This window comes from Typopeltis vanoorti, chromosome 1 (genome assembly GCF_054136105.1).
Source record: "Typopeltis vanoorti isolate ZY-2024b chromosome 1, IOZ_Tvanoo_1.0, whole genome shotgun sequence".
In the NCBI taxonomy this organism is placed as follows: domain Eukaryota; kingdom Metazoa; phylum Arthropoda; class Arachnida; order Uropygi; family Thelyphonidae; genus Typopeltis; species Typopeltis vanoorti.
Genome location: NC_143549.1, coordinates 89,883,669 through 89,901,677, shown reverse-complemented (window position 1 = coordinate 89,901,677; position 18,009 = coordinate 89,883,669). Strand labels below are relative to the sequence as shown.

At 34.2% G+C, this 18,009-nt stretch overlaps 1 protein-coding gene across 1 annotated transcript in view; it reads left to right on the top strand.

Moving 5' to 3' along the window:
• Positions 1–9,687: 9,687 nt before the first annotated feature.
• The window catches only part of LOC150110191 (putative NADPH-dependent quinone oxidoreductase VAT1L), a 31,044-nt gene continuing 22,722 nt past the window's right edge, over positions 9,688–18,009 (top strand). Inside the window, exons 1-3 of the mRNA XM_090392065.1 lie at positions 9,688–10,032; positions 17,240–17,369; positions 17,452–17,667. Of these exons, the coding sequence (XP_090248191.1) occupies positions 9,788–10,032; positions 17,240–17,369; positions 17,452–17,667 (591 nt within the window). The 5' untranslated portion in view covers positions 9,688–9,787. The remainder of the gene's footprint in view (positions 10,033–17,239; positions 17,370–17,451; positions 17,668–18,009) is intronic.

The window sequence follows — 18,009 nt, the reverse complement described above, 5'->3', positions numbered from 1 at the left end:
GAATCTTCTTTATTTCTTCTTCTGCCTCAGTACCAAAAATTGTTCTCACAATTGCTGAACAGGCCGGACGAATCAAGGTTTCGCCAATAGTATGAGGCTTCATTTCCTTCGCAATTATTTCAGCGACTAAATAACTCGCTTCTTGAACTCGGTCGGAAATTATAAACTTTCTTATAAAACTTTTACTTTGTTTTTCTTGTAATCTTATTAACTCTTTGAAATATTCAGTATTTTTATTGCGACATTTCTCCACAAAACATGACGTTGTCATGTTTTGTGGAGAAATGTCGCAATAATTTGCTAGGAACCATAGCTTTATTTGATAGAACCAAACCACACAAAATACACTTAGGTCTGGGAATTAATTTATCACCACACCACGTAAATCCCATTTTTAGATAGCTCTCTTGATATAAACGAGTTTTTACATTCTTTTTCATTGTTCCCTTTTTACATGAACTTATTCTTTCTGTTTCTGTTGTTTGATTAGTGCTTTTTTGTTGCTGAACGTTAAAAATAGTCAAATCTTTATTAATGCAAGTATCAGTTTTTGATAATTTATTAGTGCGAATTGGTTCATTAGCTTCTACAAGTAGACATTTCTTGATCGTCAGAATCTTCACGTCTTCTTTTTTTAAGGAAAAAATTATTCATGATTTTGAAGGGCATATGTAACTTTAATATTTTATTTTAAAATTTATTTCAAGTAAATAATTTTTTTCCGGATGGAAAAAGGAAAAACATTTGATTACGATGTCTCTCATTATAGTTGGAATATATAACAATAAGAAAAATTTCTACTCATGAATTTAACGACTTTAATATCGTACTTCGTTTATTCTCACCGATGACAAAAGATTCATGATTTTTGTTTAGGGAAATGATCATGTATAATACTTGTCACACTTAACAGAGAAATATTAAAACAGACAGCAGGACAACTAACCATTCATTAGTTCATTTTCCCCAGTATTTATGTGCCGTCACATATCTAGTTACTACGACACGCGGTGATCTAATGAATCCCAGGATATAATATAAGAGTGATACAAAAAATGATAATTTTTATATACGCTTCATCCATTAAAATGAAAATATATAATTTTTTTGTTTTTGATTTAGTTATTTGTGGCAATTGAATATTTTGCTTTTTTCAAATAAACGATTCAAAATTTCGCGGCACCCTTGTGGCATACTTGCGGCACCCAGTTTGAAAACCACTTGGTTATACTAACATTAAATGCTAAAACAAAAGAATGCAGTAACGACTTAAAAATCAGTTAAACAAATTGAAGGGCACGCGTGACATCAAAAGCATAAAGTGTGGAGACTTAGTCATTATTATTAAACCCCGTTTTATAATTTTTCAGGTAATTGAGTTCTGCTAAACATAATGAATTTATCAAGTTTTTCCAAATGTCTTTTAATATTATGCCTTGGTTTCTATTGAGGTTGTCTCCTGTCCGTAGAACCACTGCAGCTTCGTTAAAGATTCTACATCTGCATTCCATACATTGGGACAACAGCGCCATGCCATACATTGAAGAAGATTTCAGATGTAGAATCTTTAAAGAAGCTGCAGTGGTACTACGGACAGGAGACAACCTCAATAGAAACCAAGGCATAATATTAAAAGACATTTGGAAAAACTTAATAAATTCATTATGTTTAGCAGAACTCAATTACCTGAAAAATTATAAAACGGGGTTTAATAATAATGACTAAGTCTCCACACTTTATTCTTTTGATGTCACGCGTGCTCTTCAATTTGTTTAACTGATTTTTAAGTCGTTACTGCATTCTTTTGTTTTAGCATTTAATGTTAGTATAACCTTTCTCGTCTTGAAAAAGCCAGACAGACCCCTGCTGGCGAAACTTGTCGACGATTATGTAAATATTATTATTATTATTATTCCTGACACCTCCAAGGAGTCCGAAGACTCATCGTGGGAGGACACCTACAACTGTCTCAACCACTACACCGAACCTCTACTACGAATCAACGCCATCTACCACCCACCTCCACCACAACTGGTATTCTATGTCTGTGAATTGCGTGTGTTCTGAAGGGCCGATTTGCCTGTATGCCGGATGAAAAACCCGAGTTTCCTGGAGAAAAAACCCTGCTACCTCCGTCTGAGATCGACTAACTCACTTTCGATTGAAAATCGTCCAGATAAAGATTCCTCCCGTCGCGACGAGAATCGAACTTAGGCCTATTCCAATCGAAGGGCGCAATGTACCGTCGTTCTTCCAATTGCGCTACGGAGGCAATTATGCTTATCAAAATCATGGTCCAATAAATCCAATATAATGTATCATATTTACTGTATATTATTTTCATATTTTTGACAGATCCAGTAAGTAATTAACATTAATTGGTGGAAAATTAATCGAAACGTTCATTGGTCTCTGAGGAGAGCTGAAGAGTTTGAAACAGCTGTCAGACCAGTGAAACCTAATCCAAACACTACTAAAAGGCGCATATATGGGCTCCTGAGCACAATTCACGTATTTTTATAGTAGTACAAACAAAGGCGACTCCTATGCCGAAGATTATATTATCAACTTTCAGGAAATTTTGCATCTGGCTATAAAAAGGACATTCATTTTTCATTTTTCGAACTGTTTAGTTCTCATCAGAGACTAGACACATCTACTCAGGAGCCCATATATTCGTCTTTTATTAGTGCTTGAATTAGGTTTCGTTGGCCTGTTTCGAACTGTTTGATTCTCATCGGAGCCAGACACTAATAAAAGGCTAATGTAAGGGCTAGTGGGTAGAGTTCATGTATTTTTTAAAGTAGTGCAAACCAAGGCAACTTCTGTGCCGAAAGCTATATTCACATAAGCTCTCGGGAAAATATACATCTGCTTTATAAAAAAGAGATAGACATACAATGTCGTTTTATATAATAACTTAAACATGCCCGTATGAAGCCTTTTAGACTCTTTGTTATAGTAATATCAAATTATATATTTTTTCGCTTAATAGTGAAATTATATATATATAATTTTAATTGGTTATATATAGTATCTTATTCCTGATTCAGCTACTGGTAGACGAAACACACTCTTATTATTATTTCCATATTCAATTAGCAGAGTTCACAGTCAAAGAGTAACAAGAAACATGAAACAGTATATCGTCATCAAATTCCTGACATGAACCCTCAAGGGATGTACAGGATATTATGATAGTAGTACACGAAGAACTTACATCATTACTAACTTCCTATCAACAATTTTTCTTCAAATCAATCTGTTATCTGTCAAGACTCCAACATTATCAGATCTTATATTTCTGTCTTCTAAGGCACTTTTAACAGTATCAATCCACCTATATCTTGGTCTTCCTCTGAATCTTTTTCCTGACAACCTGGCAGAGAAACACTTGTTTTGCTAATCTTTCCTCTCCTATTCTGTTTAAGTGAACATACCATCTGAGATTAGTTCTGCTAACAATGCCAAGTTATTTCCTAATATCCTCGTTTTTAATATGATATTGCCATTGATGCCATCTGTTCATGCCCTAATCTTTCTCAGGACTCTTATATCTGCGGTCTCTAGTCTTTGGTCAAGTGTTTTATTTCTAAACTCAGCTCTCAGATCCATAAATTAAAATTGACTTGAACAATATGTTGTATACAGCTAATTTAGTGTTTTGACTAATTTCTCTCTTATTCTATATAAATTTATTCAGTTGACTTCCTGCTATACCAGCTTTGTTGATTCTGTTGTCTATTTCCATATTTAATTTACCATCTTCACTAAACATCGTGCCTAAATAGCTGAAATGTTTTACTTGTTCTATAAGTTCTCCATTCACAATGCAGTTGATATTTTCAATATATCTGCCTATTTTCGTTGTCTTTGTCTTGTTATTGCTGATTTTCATACCAAATTTATTACAACAGTTATTCAATTTAGTCAGGGAATCTTGCAGACTTGTACTGGATTTATTTAAAAGTATAACATCATCTGCATAAAGTAAAGAGCTGAGATTTCCTGAGATAATGAAATCTTTGACTGGCAAATGAGTCCAATTCCAGCCTTATTCAAAGGCCTAGGAATTGACTATTATTATTAATATTATTATGACACATGGGCACCTTCATGGAGTTCTTAGAGGGAGGTCCTCTACATCAGTACTAATCATCAATACCGGTAAAATACATACAGTATTTTGTTTTGAACTCAATCACCCGCAAAGCATTCACAACTGACTCTGGCGATCTATTTCACTCATTCACCACTCTCCAAGCAAAAAATATATTCCTCACGTCCTCACTTAATTTTTTTTTTATCTTCCGCACTATGTTTCTGAATTATTTTATATTTATAAATCTGGTCAACAGTGTAACAGATGTCTCTGCCTCTGTAGTTAGTTCTTAGTTCTTTCCTAAGGTTCAGCAAGAACACCGTTTTTCCTAAAAATGAGACAAGGATCGATTTATAGAATATTTGATCGCAGTATGCAAAAAAGAAAATCGCTTTCGCTTCTCTCTCTCTCTCTCTCTCTCTCTCTCTTTCACGAACACACATGCATCAAAGGGAAGCTCCGAATGTCTAAGCGCGCCAAACCTCGGCTGTTTACCTATAACCTATTCCAGCAGGATCAAAAAAAGCAAAGATTTCCAGTGCAAGTTATATACGTTTAGTTGTCATAATTCAAACAATTTTAACAGTTTACATTAAAAAAAAAATAAAAAAAAAATATATATATATATATTTTTTTTTGGGGGGGGGGGAAGCTTAATGCGATTTTTATATATAACTCGCATACATCCAACTTATAAACTCATTTCGTGGTGTCTTCAAAATTTCTGGAGTAACTACGACTGCTGCAGTTTTGTATATTAACTTTTGATGTAGTTTATCCTATTTCATGGGTTACGTAATAATAATAATAATAATAATAATAATAACGCTGGAATGTGCTTTCATCAATGCTCTTTTCAGTGTTTACCTATTCGGGAAATGGATGATATCTCGGCAGTCTTGTAGATTTAGTTTTATCAATATTTGCCAGTTTCTTGATTATACTACTGAAATGAAACATTTATCTTTAAGTAAATGAACCTGATAGGCATGTGATTAAGCTCATGAATTACACTCAAATGTTGCGTACCATAAAATTACATTGAGTTTTAACTTGAGTGCTGGTGGTAGTTTCGCTGATGTAAGTGCTTTATGTGTACAATAGGAAGGTGGATGTCAGATTGTTGTATACTTCATGTCAAATGGCTGGTTCAGTGGGTCTCAAAATATCATTGATTTTGACTTATCGGAGTTCAGGTAGAGGGTGTTTATGGTAAGTCAATTGGTGACTGGAATGATTTCGTACTGCATGTTTGCATGGACAGTGCTTACATTAATGGAAATGGATACCACAGCTGTATCATATGCGTATCGAAAGATCTTGCACCTAAGAGGTGCTGTAAATATCATGTATATACAGTATATGTTGAAGAGGATAGGAGAAAATCTAGACAACCGCTCTCTGTGGGACTCCAAAAGTTACTATAACTCTCTGTAAGATTGTTTTCTGTTTTGCAGGTAATGTCTAAATCACGTGTATAGAGGTTCATTTATTACAGTGTGTCTTAACTTTTGTAGTAGAGGTTTATGCAGGACCGGCCTTCTCTATAAAGGGGCCCGAGTGCAAGAAACCTTTTGGGGCCCTAAAATATTTATCAAAGGTAAAAATTAAAGGATTCGAAATAAATGTATTGTAAAATCTTTTACCTGCAAATGATTTTGACACAGGAAAACAAAACAAAAAAAAAACACATTCAAAATATAATACGTTTCCGCAAATGTGTACTGACTGTGCCCATTCGATCGTGGGACCCGGGTGCATGGCATCCACTGCACCTCCGAGATGGCCGGCCCTGGGTTTATGCACGAGTGTGCCAAATGCTTCACGCAACCGTGACAATTTTGTTTTTATTGAAAGTATCGTTGATTAGGTGTTTAAAATCCTCAAATATTCTGGAAAATATTTGAAAAAAAAAAAAATATATATATATATATATATATATATATATATATATATATATATATTGTTAGAGTTACCAAGAAATTTTATATACTTGGTTTTAATCCTTTTTCCCAAGTAAGAAAAACAAAGTTTTGCGCGTGAAATATATTCACGTCTGAGCTACTTGTACATAGAGGCTAATAACTTCATATCACTTGCCTAAGTATGTATCCCATAATGCAAAGCACACTCCCTTTCAGGCGTGTATAATGCAATGCATAATGGGAAGGGCCACTACCCAGACCGGTTTCGACCTTTATTGAGGTCTCTTCAGTGGGAGCCAGACCCGGGAGAGCCAGATTAGGCATTATACACGCTGAAAGGGGTGTGTGCAAAATTTTGAGGGGGGTAGTCTAAAATTAGTGGTGTATCAGTCTGATTTTAGATCACCAGCAGCCTTTTGGCGGGCGGACTTTTACAATCTTGGAAGTCTTTGCTAAGCTCCTCAAATTCGTTGGATATCCGCATAATCTCTCAGTGACGCGTAATTTTGGGATTTCGCATGATAGCTGTGCTTTCAAAAAGAAAAAAAATCTGTATCTATAAGTTTCAGTCCTAATATGTTCGCATTTTTTATTCGACACAACTGAATTCATATCTTTCTATTGTTAGAGATTTTGAAATTCTGACATATCATATAATCCGCGAAAGGCAGATTACTGCGTGAAGATGAAAACAGTAATTTACTGGGACTAAGTCAATGCTCATTTGATACTCAATTATTTGAATATGAATAAAGTACCCGAGTAGTCATGCCTTAATACTCTGGTGAGATATCACAACTGTTCACCTCGTAGTAGCAAATTATTGCTGCATTCATTTGAGATAATTATTTAGCAGAACTTATGTGTGATTTCCCCTCTTCCTCATCTGACATTTAAAGTTTCACTATGAATAATTTTCTGTAATGATGCTGACATACCCAACTTACCCAATTAAAAACTTACCCAGGTAAAATTTAAAACTTATTCGCAATTTTCACTTTTCTATGCGTATTAAGCTCTTTGATCAGTGATGGCCAAGTCACCTAGCTTCTTTGAAACCTCTGAATCCTTTGACAGGGTGGTTAATTTTATCTGCATATATTATGTCTGTCAATTGCATGCACGTACTCTTATGGCCGGTTTGTAGGATGAAAATATGAAAATCTCGTTTTTTGGGGAGGAAAAAACTCTCCCGCCACCATATGAAACTAACTAACGCACCTTCGATTGCATATGAGTTAGCTGATGAGTTATTAGCTTTGATATTAGCTCTTCGGGTGTTAGACGGGATTCGAACCCAAGACTTTCCAACCAAAGGATATCCTTGAAACCGGCTAAATACTGAGGCCATTTTAAAACTTTTAAATTTAAACCATTACTTTTTCTGGCCTTCATCAAAGCGAAACTGTCTATTATGTGGGCTCTCCTCTTTTTTTTTTTTAATCCAAAGTTCAATACGTAATATTGTTACACCCACTATTTTTCTGATTGATTGTTGACTTCAAAGACGTTATCAATCTGAGTTTACTGAATTTTCTTTCTTGTAACCACTCTATATATATTTTTTTTCTTGTAGTTACACTACTTTTGTACTGATGACTGCATGGAAAGAATACAAAAATCATTAGTGCTATTTCAGTAGTGGATATGATTCCATAATATTATACTTGGGTACTTGAAATAAATTTCTCGCTGATTTAATATTAAGCAAAACTGACAGCGCTTGGTATTTGAAACTGAAATGTTCACCATTTCAAACTCATTCAAATCGTTAGTATTTCTATAGCTGCTTTTTTGTAGCTCTGTAAAATCCATATGAGTAAGTGCATAATCTGATAAAAAATTCAAATTCCATTTAATATGTTTTCAGTTTTTCCGTATATTAATTGAGATTTTTTTTTTTTTTTTTAAAGGGAGATACGAGAGGGATTGCGTTTTTTGTGTTCTTCTCCTGGTTGAAATATTTTCGGGAAGGTCATATTTTTTTGATATAATACTCCGTCCTGACGCTGCTCTCCGGTAAATCCTAAAAAGCAGTAACAAATACTTTGAAAATGTCCATGTTGCAAGGAATAGAATATATTTGAATAGTTTAAATATTCCAGTGGTAGTTCTTATACCTTATTACTTTTATCAACTTGGACATATTTTCAAATTTCTCTTTCATACGTATTGTGGGTACAAAAGGTATGACAGGTTTTTCCGTTACTATTATACAACAAAACAGTTTTTGAAAGTCCAATTAAATTGTTTTAGAAGCTTAAAGATTGGCTCTGAAACAAGCGGCAGTCTTTTCAGTTCATGAAATTTATTTATTTCTTAAAAAAAAAAAAAAAATCATTGCTTCAATAAGAAGCTAGGATGTTTGTCTTTGTGATTAAGTTCCATTATCGCAATGCTTTAGCTAACGAGTTCCATTCTTCAAGACGAGAGCAATAAAATTTTTAGATAATTCAAATCTCTAACAAAATTGTTTATTTCCTTCTGCTCGATCAGATGAAGTTTGTTGACATAAATATTTTCATCTAATGAATGACCATTCTTATCCATACTGGAAGCAATTTGGATAGGTTCATCATTCACCAATAAGCAATAACTTTCAGCGATGGATTTCAACTCTAACATTTTCAATGCATTTTTGGATGCCTTTTATAGAAATCAGAAATAATCCTATTTTCAAGGCTGGTAACACCAAACCTCATCATTATGCTCTTCTAAGATTATGTTACCGCAGCATAACATGATGATTCATCTTAACAAACTCTTCAATACAATCCATATGGAAAGATACATGCTTTGTATAAGCCGAATCGGATACAAGAACATTGTTCATCCCCACAATAAACGAGAAGAAAAAAAAAAAAAAAGGTCTGAGGGTGAAATAGTACCATATTTTTGACACGAGATATAGCTGCATCATATATCTAGTAAACAGATTTTATTTTAATTTCCACTTCAATGATGCAATTAAAATCCACTTTCGGAGAGTATCGAATCCAGATGTCACACTGAAGGTGGTTTTTACATTTATAAATCACAGGACTATAATGGAGGCAGAATTACTCAGTTTTATTTTCCCCTGGTATATAACATATATATCATTTGTTATGATTATAAGCAAACTATCTTACCATGAGCCATCCATTCATTTTTCTGCCAGAAATTTTATCTCTTTTATTTTTGCACGCGAAGAATATATTAATCGCGGATCGATGCTGATTTTTATTTAACTTTAATTTCTAACGAACTGCATATTTGTAATTTGACAAAGTGCTAAAATATTGATGAAAAGGCAATCCTTGCTTAAGAATTACTCATCACGTTTACAAAGAAAACCGATGTAGCTGATTTGCATGTGTCTGATAGACACATGGGATATTTGGTGTAAAGGCGGGGAACATCTCATGTTGTATTCCTCCGCCCCTATCTGTCATATGAATAAACTATTGTAAAACATTCTTTGATGATGCATCATTTAGTTTGAAAATGAATACGCATACACAAATAGTAACTATATCTCACTTTATGTATTCATAGATTTAATTAAGAGATTCATTTATATGTTAGAATTGAATTTTGTGCAGTTTTCTACTTTGCGGATGAACACATGAGTATAGCAGCTACAGTAATACAGAAAAGCTCCACACCTGGCGTCTGAGAGCGTGTACGGAGGGTCACTAGTTGATTGTTAGGCCGCAACGGTGCTGAGGATATATTTGTGGAATTTTTTTCCGGCTCCCTAGAAAGGAAAATTTAAATCATGGCAGACAGTGAAAATACAGATGCTCCAAAGGAATCCAAGACAGAAACGGAGACATCCGAAACAACAACAGCAGCGGCAACGACAGTAGAAGAACAGCCTACCGAGGAACAAACAACCGCTCCTACTAAAGAGATGAGGGCTGTTGTGCTTACAGGATTCGGCGGTTTGAAAAACGTAAAAGTCCTTAAGAAACCGGAGCCAGTTGTAGGTGAAGGCCAGGTTTTAATAAGAGTTAAATCATGGTAAGCCTCCTTTATTCATTTTAGGGAGATATTCTTCATTCACGTATAACTCTTTCATATTTCAGTTGTGAATCGTAAAAAAGTGCTTTAAGCCCTTGTCTCGTCTTATCTATTCATCTCTTATAAAATAGCTTAGTTTGATTAAAATATTATTTATAAATTAAAATACCTTTCACGAAATCTTTAATACTAGAAAAATTGGGCATTTGGGTTGCTTTTCTAACATTGTGACTTTTTTTTTTCCATTAAAAATGCAAACTCACTACAGAATTTGAATCTTTTTTTTTTCCTGTTAAATTCAAGCTTGAGATATTGCAAGCTAGATATCGATCTTTCAGGGAAACGGGAGTGGAGTAAGTTGGCGCCACTCGGTTATTCTCTAGGCATTGGCTGTCTGTAGGAAACAGACGAAATGTCAAAAATCGATGCAACTGCTTCCAGTGTAGCTAAGCCATCGTTCTATGCTTCTCTTGTCGAACTAAACCTTGTGCTAGTACTATTCGAATAAAGCATATAAGAAGATAAAAGCTGAAAATAAAATATCCAAATCTGAGACTAGGGTGAAACGTCCCCACCCCTTACGAGCATTATTTCTTAGGTGTTTCAAGTTGAAGCAATTCTTTGCTTATTCCAACCAACTAGACCCTCCTGTTTCTCCATTCTCGCTATGTACATGGGTGCCAAGCTAAATCAAAGATCAGCTCTTATAATACACACAAGAACCAGAGTATTTTGCGTATCCCTATCAAGAAGGATAACAGTTTTCAAAACTCGATCAGACTACCAAGTTCCAGTTTCAAATCAACTGTCACTTAAGTACATCTCCGCCCCAAAGCACTAGTTTACTTTAAAGTAAACCTTTTAGTAAAGCGGAAAATACTAATGTAATTTGTTTATTTTTCCCTTAGTAATGGACATAGTGTGAAATTTTGAAAATCGCGAAAAACTTACTCAATGCGGTTATTAAGCATTGATCATATCATTTCAGAATCCTTATTACAAATCAAATTTTTTTACTCTAGACAAACTCCATCGTTGATTTCAATCGGTACGTCACATAGCGGAAGCTGACTTCCGTTGCTGGACTAAAGCACGTGCATGAAGTGTAACGCTGCAGGCCTTGAAACGAAGTGATACTTTTCATCCACCTGAATCGGACTAGAGAATAACTTAAATGGAGATCCACAGTTCAGTAACTGCATGCGTGCGTTCCATAAATTCAGAATTTGCCATGAATGCCCTGTCATAACTGTACTAAAACTTGGTTGGAAAGTCTTGCAAGTAAATTGCATAGTTTTAAATTGCGTGTCTTATCAGGCATGTTGATATTTTAACTATAGGGTTAACCTCATCTAACTTATCTACTGCAGCTAACACCTGAACTTGACATTGCTGGATGCCTTGGGTATTTAAAACAATCTTTACTCACTGACAGCTATAACACTTTGCTGGTCATTACCAACAGAAATGACACCGTTACAAAATTATCTGAACTCCCACTAGCATGTTTTGTATATGCATCTTTAAAACTAGATTTAGTATCTGGGAGTAAAGCACTAGAAATTTAACTTCTATTTGCATTATCTAGAAAATAGCATGCTCTCTTTTTTTCAGTATAAACAACTCATTAAACTGACTTGTTGGTCATTACCTGTGGTGCCAAAAATACCCCAGCATTTGCTTTTGTGAATCCCACTAGCAAAACGCTGTTAGCTTCTCTCATTACTATAAGTAGGCTAGCAGACATGTAAATCTTACTCTAGAAACAAAGTAAAGCTTTTTTCAATCCACTAAGTCTAATGGACTAGTCTTCCAATCCACAAGTCATACACCAGGATGTTGGTTAGAGGGCAAATACTGACCAGCAAACTGGTCACAAGAGCATGATTGTAAACGTTTAACATGTTTTTAGGCGATTTATTTTTGTATTAAGAAAGCGGTAATTTGATTAGAAATGAACATAGTGGGTAAAGCTAATCATTTAGCTTGGATCTTTCACTTCTGAAATATCTCTCCTATCCTATCTTACACAAGAGCTGTTGTCCTTCTTGATAGGAATATGCAAAATACTCAGCTTCTTGTGTATTATAAGAGCTGATCTTTGGTTTAGCTTGTGCACCCATGTACATCAGCAAACACTTGTATTTATGTCTAAGCTGCTGGTTTATACATCAACAGATGTATAAACCAGCAGCTTAATTTATAAACAATTAAAATTCATTTTATCTAATAGTCAAAAATAAGTGGAACATTGATAACTAGCTACTAATAGCTTTTATACCTTTCATTGAAATTTTCCTATTTTCACTCAAATAAATCTTGGTTTTAAGTTATTCAATAGACATCTTTATTTTTGACTCTTCAAAAGTCCATATTGCCATTTAATAAGACTAACCATCATTGGCTAAAATTTTGGTATCTAAACCAAAGTAGCTGATATTGTGAAACATTCTTAGAATGTCTATTCCCTAAGACAAGACATAATATGGAAAACTTTTTTGCATCAGCATGTCTAACATCTCATGCTAAGAACAAAACCACCTAAGCAAAATTTTTTGTATGTACTAAATTCAAAGTTCATATCCTTAGGTTTTACCTCAAAATTCTATTGTAATAACTATCAGTGATTTGCTTCTACAGCATGTTATAGAGCTTCCACATGGAAGTGGCCACTGTATTTGGATATTAGTTATTAGCAGTAAGTTTGCATGAAATAACTTTTCACTATCACAAAGATATTGTTATCTAATCCTTAGAATAGTATACACTATTCTTCAGAAATGCTTTGAATGATTTTGTATCCAATGCTTAAAATTATACTTCCCTCTTAGGTCTGGATTGCCCTTAAAGAGCTCATTAAAGAACCTAGTTTTATACAACCTAAAGAATTAATATGCTGTTTATTAAAAATCTATGCCCATCCCATATCAGCTAGTTACAATTCAAACTAGCTTTCCTTTAACTTAAATTAGGATGAACAAGTTCAAGCAATTTCATTACCAGTCTGAAAGTTAACTTCAGAAACCATTATGCACTCCAGGACTAGAACCTCAGCCCAGGTTCATTGCATGTAAAATGTCTGTCATCCAGTGACTTTTCATTGATATTCTATGAAATGGCTTTTTATAAAATTTGCATTCAACTTTTTTTTTTTTTTTTTAAATTCTGTCTTGAAACATTGCAACTCTGGACAAAAGGATCGAATTTTGATCTTAATAGCTATTGCCACATCAGAAATAGATCACAACAAACATGATTTCAAACATCTGAATAATGGATTAAGTATATAACAAGAAATTATACTGGTTTCAGTCCTTTACCCAAGGAAACAAAACTGCTTGTGTGCAAAATATATTGTCTGAACTACTTGTATATAGAGGTCATGTTGGAGGCTTAATGGATATTTTTACAACACTTAGTGTTGTAAAAATATCCATTAAGCCTCCAACATGATGTCCTCACAGCACTTAAGCCTCTACACATGTATATAGAGGCTAATGACTTCATATCACTTACATTTGTATGTATCCCATAATGCAAAGCACATCCTCTTGGATATGCATAATAGGAGGGACCAATAACAAGATTGGTTTCAACCTTTATTGAAGTCTCATCAGTAGGAGCCAGATCCAGAAGTGACATCATAGTTGAAGTAATGCAGAAGTTATCTCATATGCAACATGTCTCTCATCCAGAGATTTTTACCAAAAGGTCTAGCACCTTTTGGCTACTTGTATGCGTTTCTTCCTTTTAAGGTTACACAGTGATCAGCATTCATATTTACAAATTTAGGGACACAAAACATGTGTTAAAGATTATTTTACTAATTATTAATAAAATAACACTTGATGTTTTGACCCCTATATTGAGGTCATCATCAGAAGGATACATATGTATAGCAAACCAAGCTACATGCTCTTGCACTCTATAAAGGTAAATTAAATCTATGCTGTTCATTAATCTTTTTCTTAGCCTGACCTCTAGTGATAATTAAATAAAATAAAAAAATTATATAAACTACAATAAATTCTAAAGTCCTCATGTACTAAGATTCTTCTGGATATGTACAGTTCAGATTGTTATACTAAGATTTTCTTCAGGGCTTGAGTTAAAGTTGCTATTGAATGTTAAGGGGAACTTCCAAGTTTTTCCAATCAATTCTGTGGTATGTTTGGAGTGTGGTCAGAAAAACTGGCCTTTCTGACCACACACTCTAAACATACCACAGAATTGATAGGAATAATACCAAAACCTGGTTCAAGAGGAAATTTAAAGAAGCATGAGAAATGCTCAAACATAATCCAAATCTAAACAAAAATGAGGGCCTAACCATTCCAAGAATGTGGAGGACCCATTTGCAACCAGACAAGCAAAAGAAAAATCCCACTACAAGAAGACTTGGTGAAATGTTTTTTCTTTAACATTCGATAGCAACTTGAACTGTACAAGCCCTAAAGAAAATCTTTAGTATAACAATCTGAACTGAACAAATCCAGAAGAATCTTAGTACATGAGGACTTTAGCAGAGTTTGTAGTTTTTTATTTATTTTATATATAATTTTATTTGATTTAATTATCACTAGAGGTCAGGCTAAGAAAAAGATAAACAGCATAGATTTAATTTAACTTTTTTTTTATAGTGCAATAGCATGTAGCTTGGTTCCCTGTACACATGTATTCTTCTATCAACCTCATACAGGGGTTGAAATGTCAGGTGTTATTTTATTAATTATTAAAATAATCATTTCAACATGTTTTATGTCTCTAAACTTGTAAATATGAGTTAACTTCTGCATTACTTCAATCTTGGTATTGCTTCTGGTCAGTCTCCTACTGAGACCTCAATAAACATTGAAACCAATTGGGATAGTGTCCCCTCCCATTATGCATAGCATTAAATGTCCAAAAGGATGCAAGATTTGCATTAAGGGATAGATACTAATACAAATGATATGAAATCATTAGCCTCTATAAGTAGCTCAGACATGAATATTTCACTGTTTCCCTTTTGGTAAAGGATTAAAACAAAATACGATTTCTTGGTATCTTTTTTAATGTATAATAAAACCAAAGTAAAAAAGCAGTTCAACATTCTGTGTCATGAATTAGAATAATGTTCTCCTACTTCGGTTCGGTCTTCTACTTTATCTCATAATACATGCCACCTATAGTACTATTATATGCATATATATATATATATATATATATATATATACACACACACACACCATTTTCTAGAAGAAAACAACCTATAAAATTTCTTACTTTCAACTAAGAAAACCCATTTATGACAATATGTTGGAGGTTTAATGGACTTTTTTACAGCACTCACAAAGAATTAAAATAGAATTTAATAATTCCTATATTTCATCCTAGTCACTAGGACATCTACGGGGATTACAAAGACAATTAATGTAACATGCACACAAAAACTTACAATACTAAGCCCAACCACGTGGGTGACAATAAAGTCCTATCTAGGTGGAGCGCCCTCTAAGGGCAGTTGTAGGTGGCCTGGAATGTAAGGTGGGACCTCTGGCGATGACTGTTTCCCAAATCTTCGGAAGCTTAATGCAACCGTATTTGTTAAGATTTGGTTGGTTTTTGAGAGCTGCTGCTGCTTCTAAGAAAAGTCTCTCTTTCTTGAATAATCAATTCCTCCCCCATTCCCCGCCCCTCTCATCAACAAGAATTTAAAAATGCCATCACCATACCCTACATCCGTGGCACTTCGGAAAAAAAAAAAAAAAGCTAAGATAAAAAAGTATAACCTACACACAGCATATAAGCCCTACCGCAAACTGGCTACCCTTATCCGTTCTACGAAAGATCAGCTCCCTCCTCTCTCTCTGCCTGGAGTTTACAAAGTACCCTGTTCCTGTAAGCTTGCGTACTTTGGACAGACAGGCAGATCAGCATCCATCCGCCTAGAGGAACACAAGTCGTACATCGTTAAACACAACTATGGCCATTCAGGCTTGGCTGACCATGTTTTGGACACCACCCACAGAGTATCATGGAAAAAAACCACCATGCTCCACCACAGCAAATTCAAGAAAGAGAGACTTTTCTTAGAAGCAGCAGCAGCTCTCAAAAACCAACCAAATCTTAACAAATACGGTTGCATTAAGCTTCCGAAGATTTGGGAAACAGTCATCGCCAGAGGTCCCACCTTACATTCCAGGCCACCTACAACTGCCCTTAGAGGGCGCTCCACCTAGATAGGACTTTATTGTCACCCACGTGGTTGGCTTAGTATTGTAAGTTTTTGTGTGCATGTTACATTAATTGTCTTTGTAATCCCCGTAGATGTCCTAGTGACTAGGACGAAATATAGGAATTATTAAATTCTATTTTAATTCTTTGTGAGTGCTGTAAAAAAGTCCATTAAACCTCCAACATAATGTCCTCACAGCACTTAAGCCTCTACACAAGAATTCCATTTATGACAAGTACCCCAACTTGCTTGAAACTGAGACCTTAATCAATAATTATTGATTCAAACTTTCATTCAAATGACAACTTATTGCCAAAATCATCTAGCTGATGGAATTCTAAGCTTGACCCCATCCATGTGTATTACATTATGAATGTACTGTCAAAAATCTTGTCCTCTTAAATAAGATCTTGATGCTTTTAAGACTTGGATCTTGACCATCTTACTAGCCATTACAGATCAAATACACATCCTTGTATGCTTTGTATTCATCATATTTTAATGCAATATCAATGGTATTACAATTTTAATATGCACTTTGCATCCATAACCTTGATGTCTATAGACATCTAGGCTGGTAGCATGGTTAATGTAAAAGTTCAAAATTAGTAATTTAAGTGCTACTTAAAACAGCTATAATACTACATTAATCCAGTATTGTGATACTACACAACTTTTCCATCTGAATCTGAAGGTAGATATTATTTCATTTAAATAGAACCAAATGACAAATTCATAAGCAATTTGCTAAATTGAAGCAAAAGTCACTTGGTTCACAAAGTGAACCAAGTTTTTCCCATTGGGAAAACTAATTGTGCTAGTTGTAAACAAAGTGCAACTTTACAAAAGATTTTAAGTATTTAACCTAATGTGCATCTTGCAAAAATTCGGTTTTCATCTTTTATAAAATGTTTGCCCACCTAAGCTTAAAGCATAATTTCTGGTAATAATTATACCAATTCTGATAGAAAGTTATCAATTCTCTTCTAGTGGCTTAAACTTCTTAGACCTTATGGTACGACAGGGAGCTGTTGATAACCTTCCGAAAACACCTGTCATTTTAGGTTTTGAATGTTCTGGTGAAATAGAAGCTATAGGAGAAGGAGTATCTGACTTTCAGGTTAGCATTTTAACTGGAATTCTGGTTGTGTGTATATATTAATGATAAACAACATGCTTAAATTTTTTCTTTCTTTTTATAGGTAGGTGATCATGTTGTAGCCCTATCAGAATTCAAAGCCTGGGCAGAACTAACAGTTGTATCTACAAAGTATATATACAAACTGCCATCAGATATGAGCTTCCAAGATGCTTCAGCTATCCTAATGAACTTTGTTGTAGCATATGCTTTACTATTTGACATTGGATGTGTGAAGGAAGGACATTCCATTCTCATTCATTCAGCTGGAGGTGGAGTAGTAAGTTGTCCTCTACTATTCTTAATTTCTATCATTAATAAACTTAAGATTCAAGTGGTCTAGCCAATATAATCAACTAAGTCTTATCTACTTAATCATAGCTCTTTTAGCTGCTTAAAGTAAGCTACTAGCATAACTAAATTTCTGCTAATCTAATTACTGAAATCAGTATGAAGTTTTTAGAATGATTTAATCTACTTTAAATATTAAAACATTAAGTTAGATATAAATGCTTAACAATACCAGATTAAAGTTTGGTTTAATTAAACAATCTAACATTTTTCAATGTTAACTTTCATTTTCCAAAAGGGTTGCTTCAGTCTTGCTCTATTTTCAAATAAT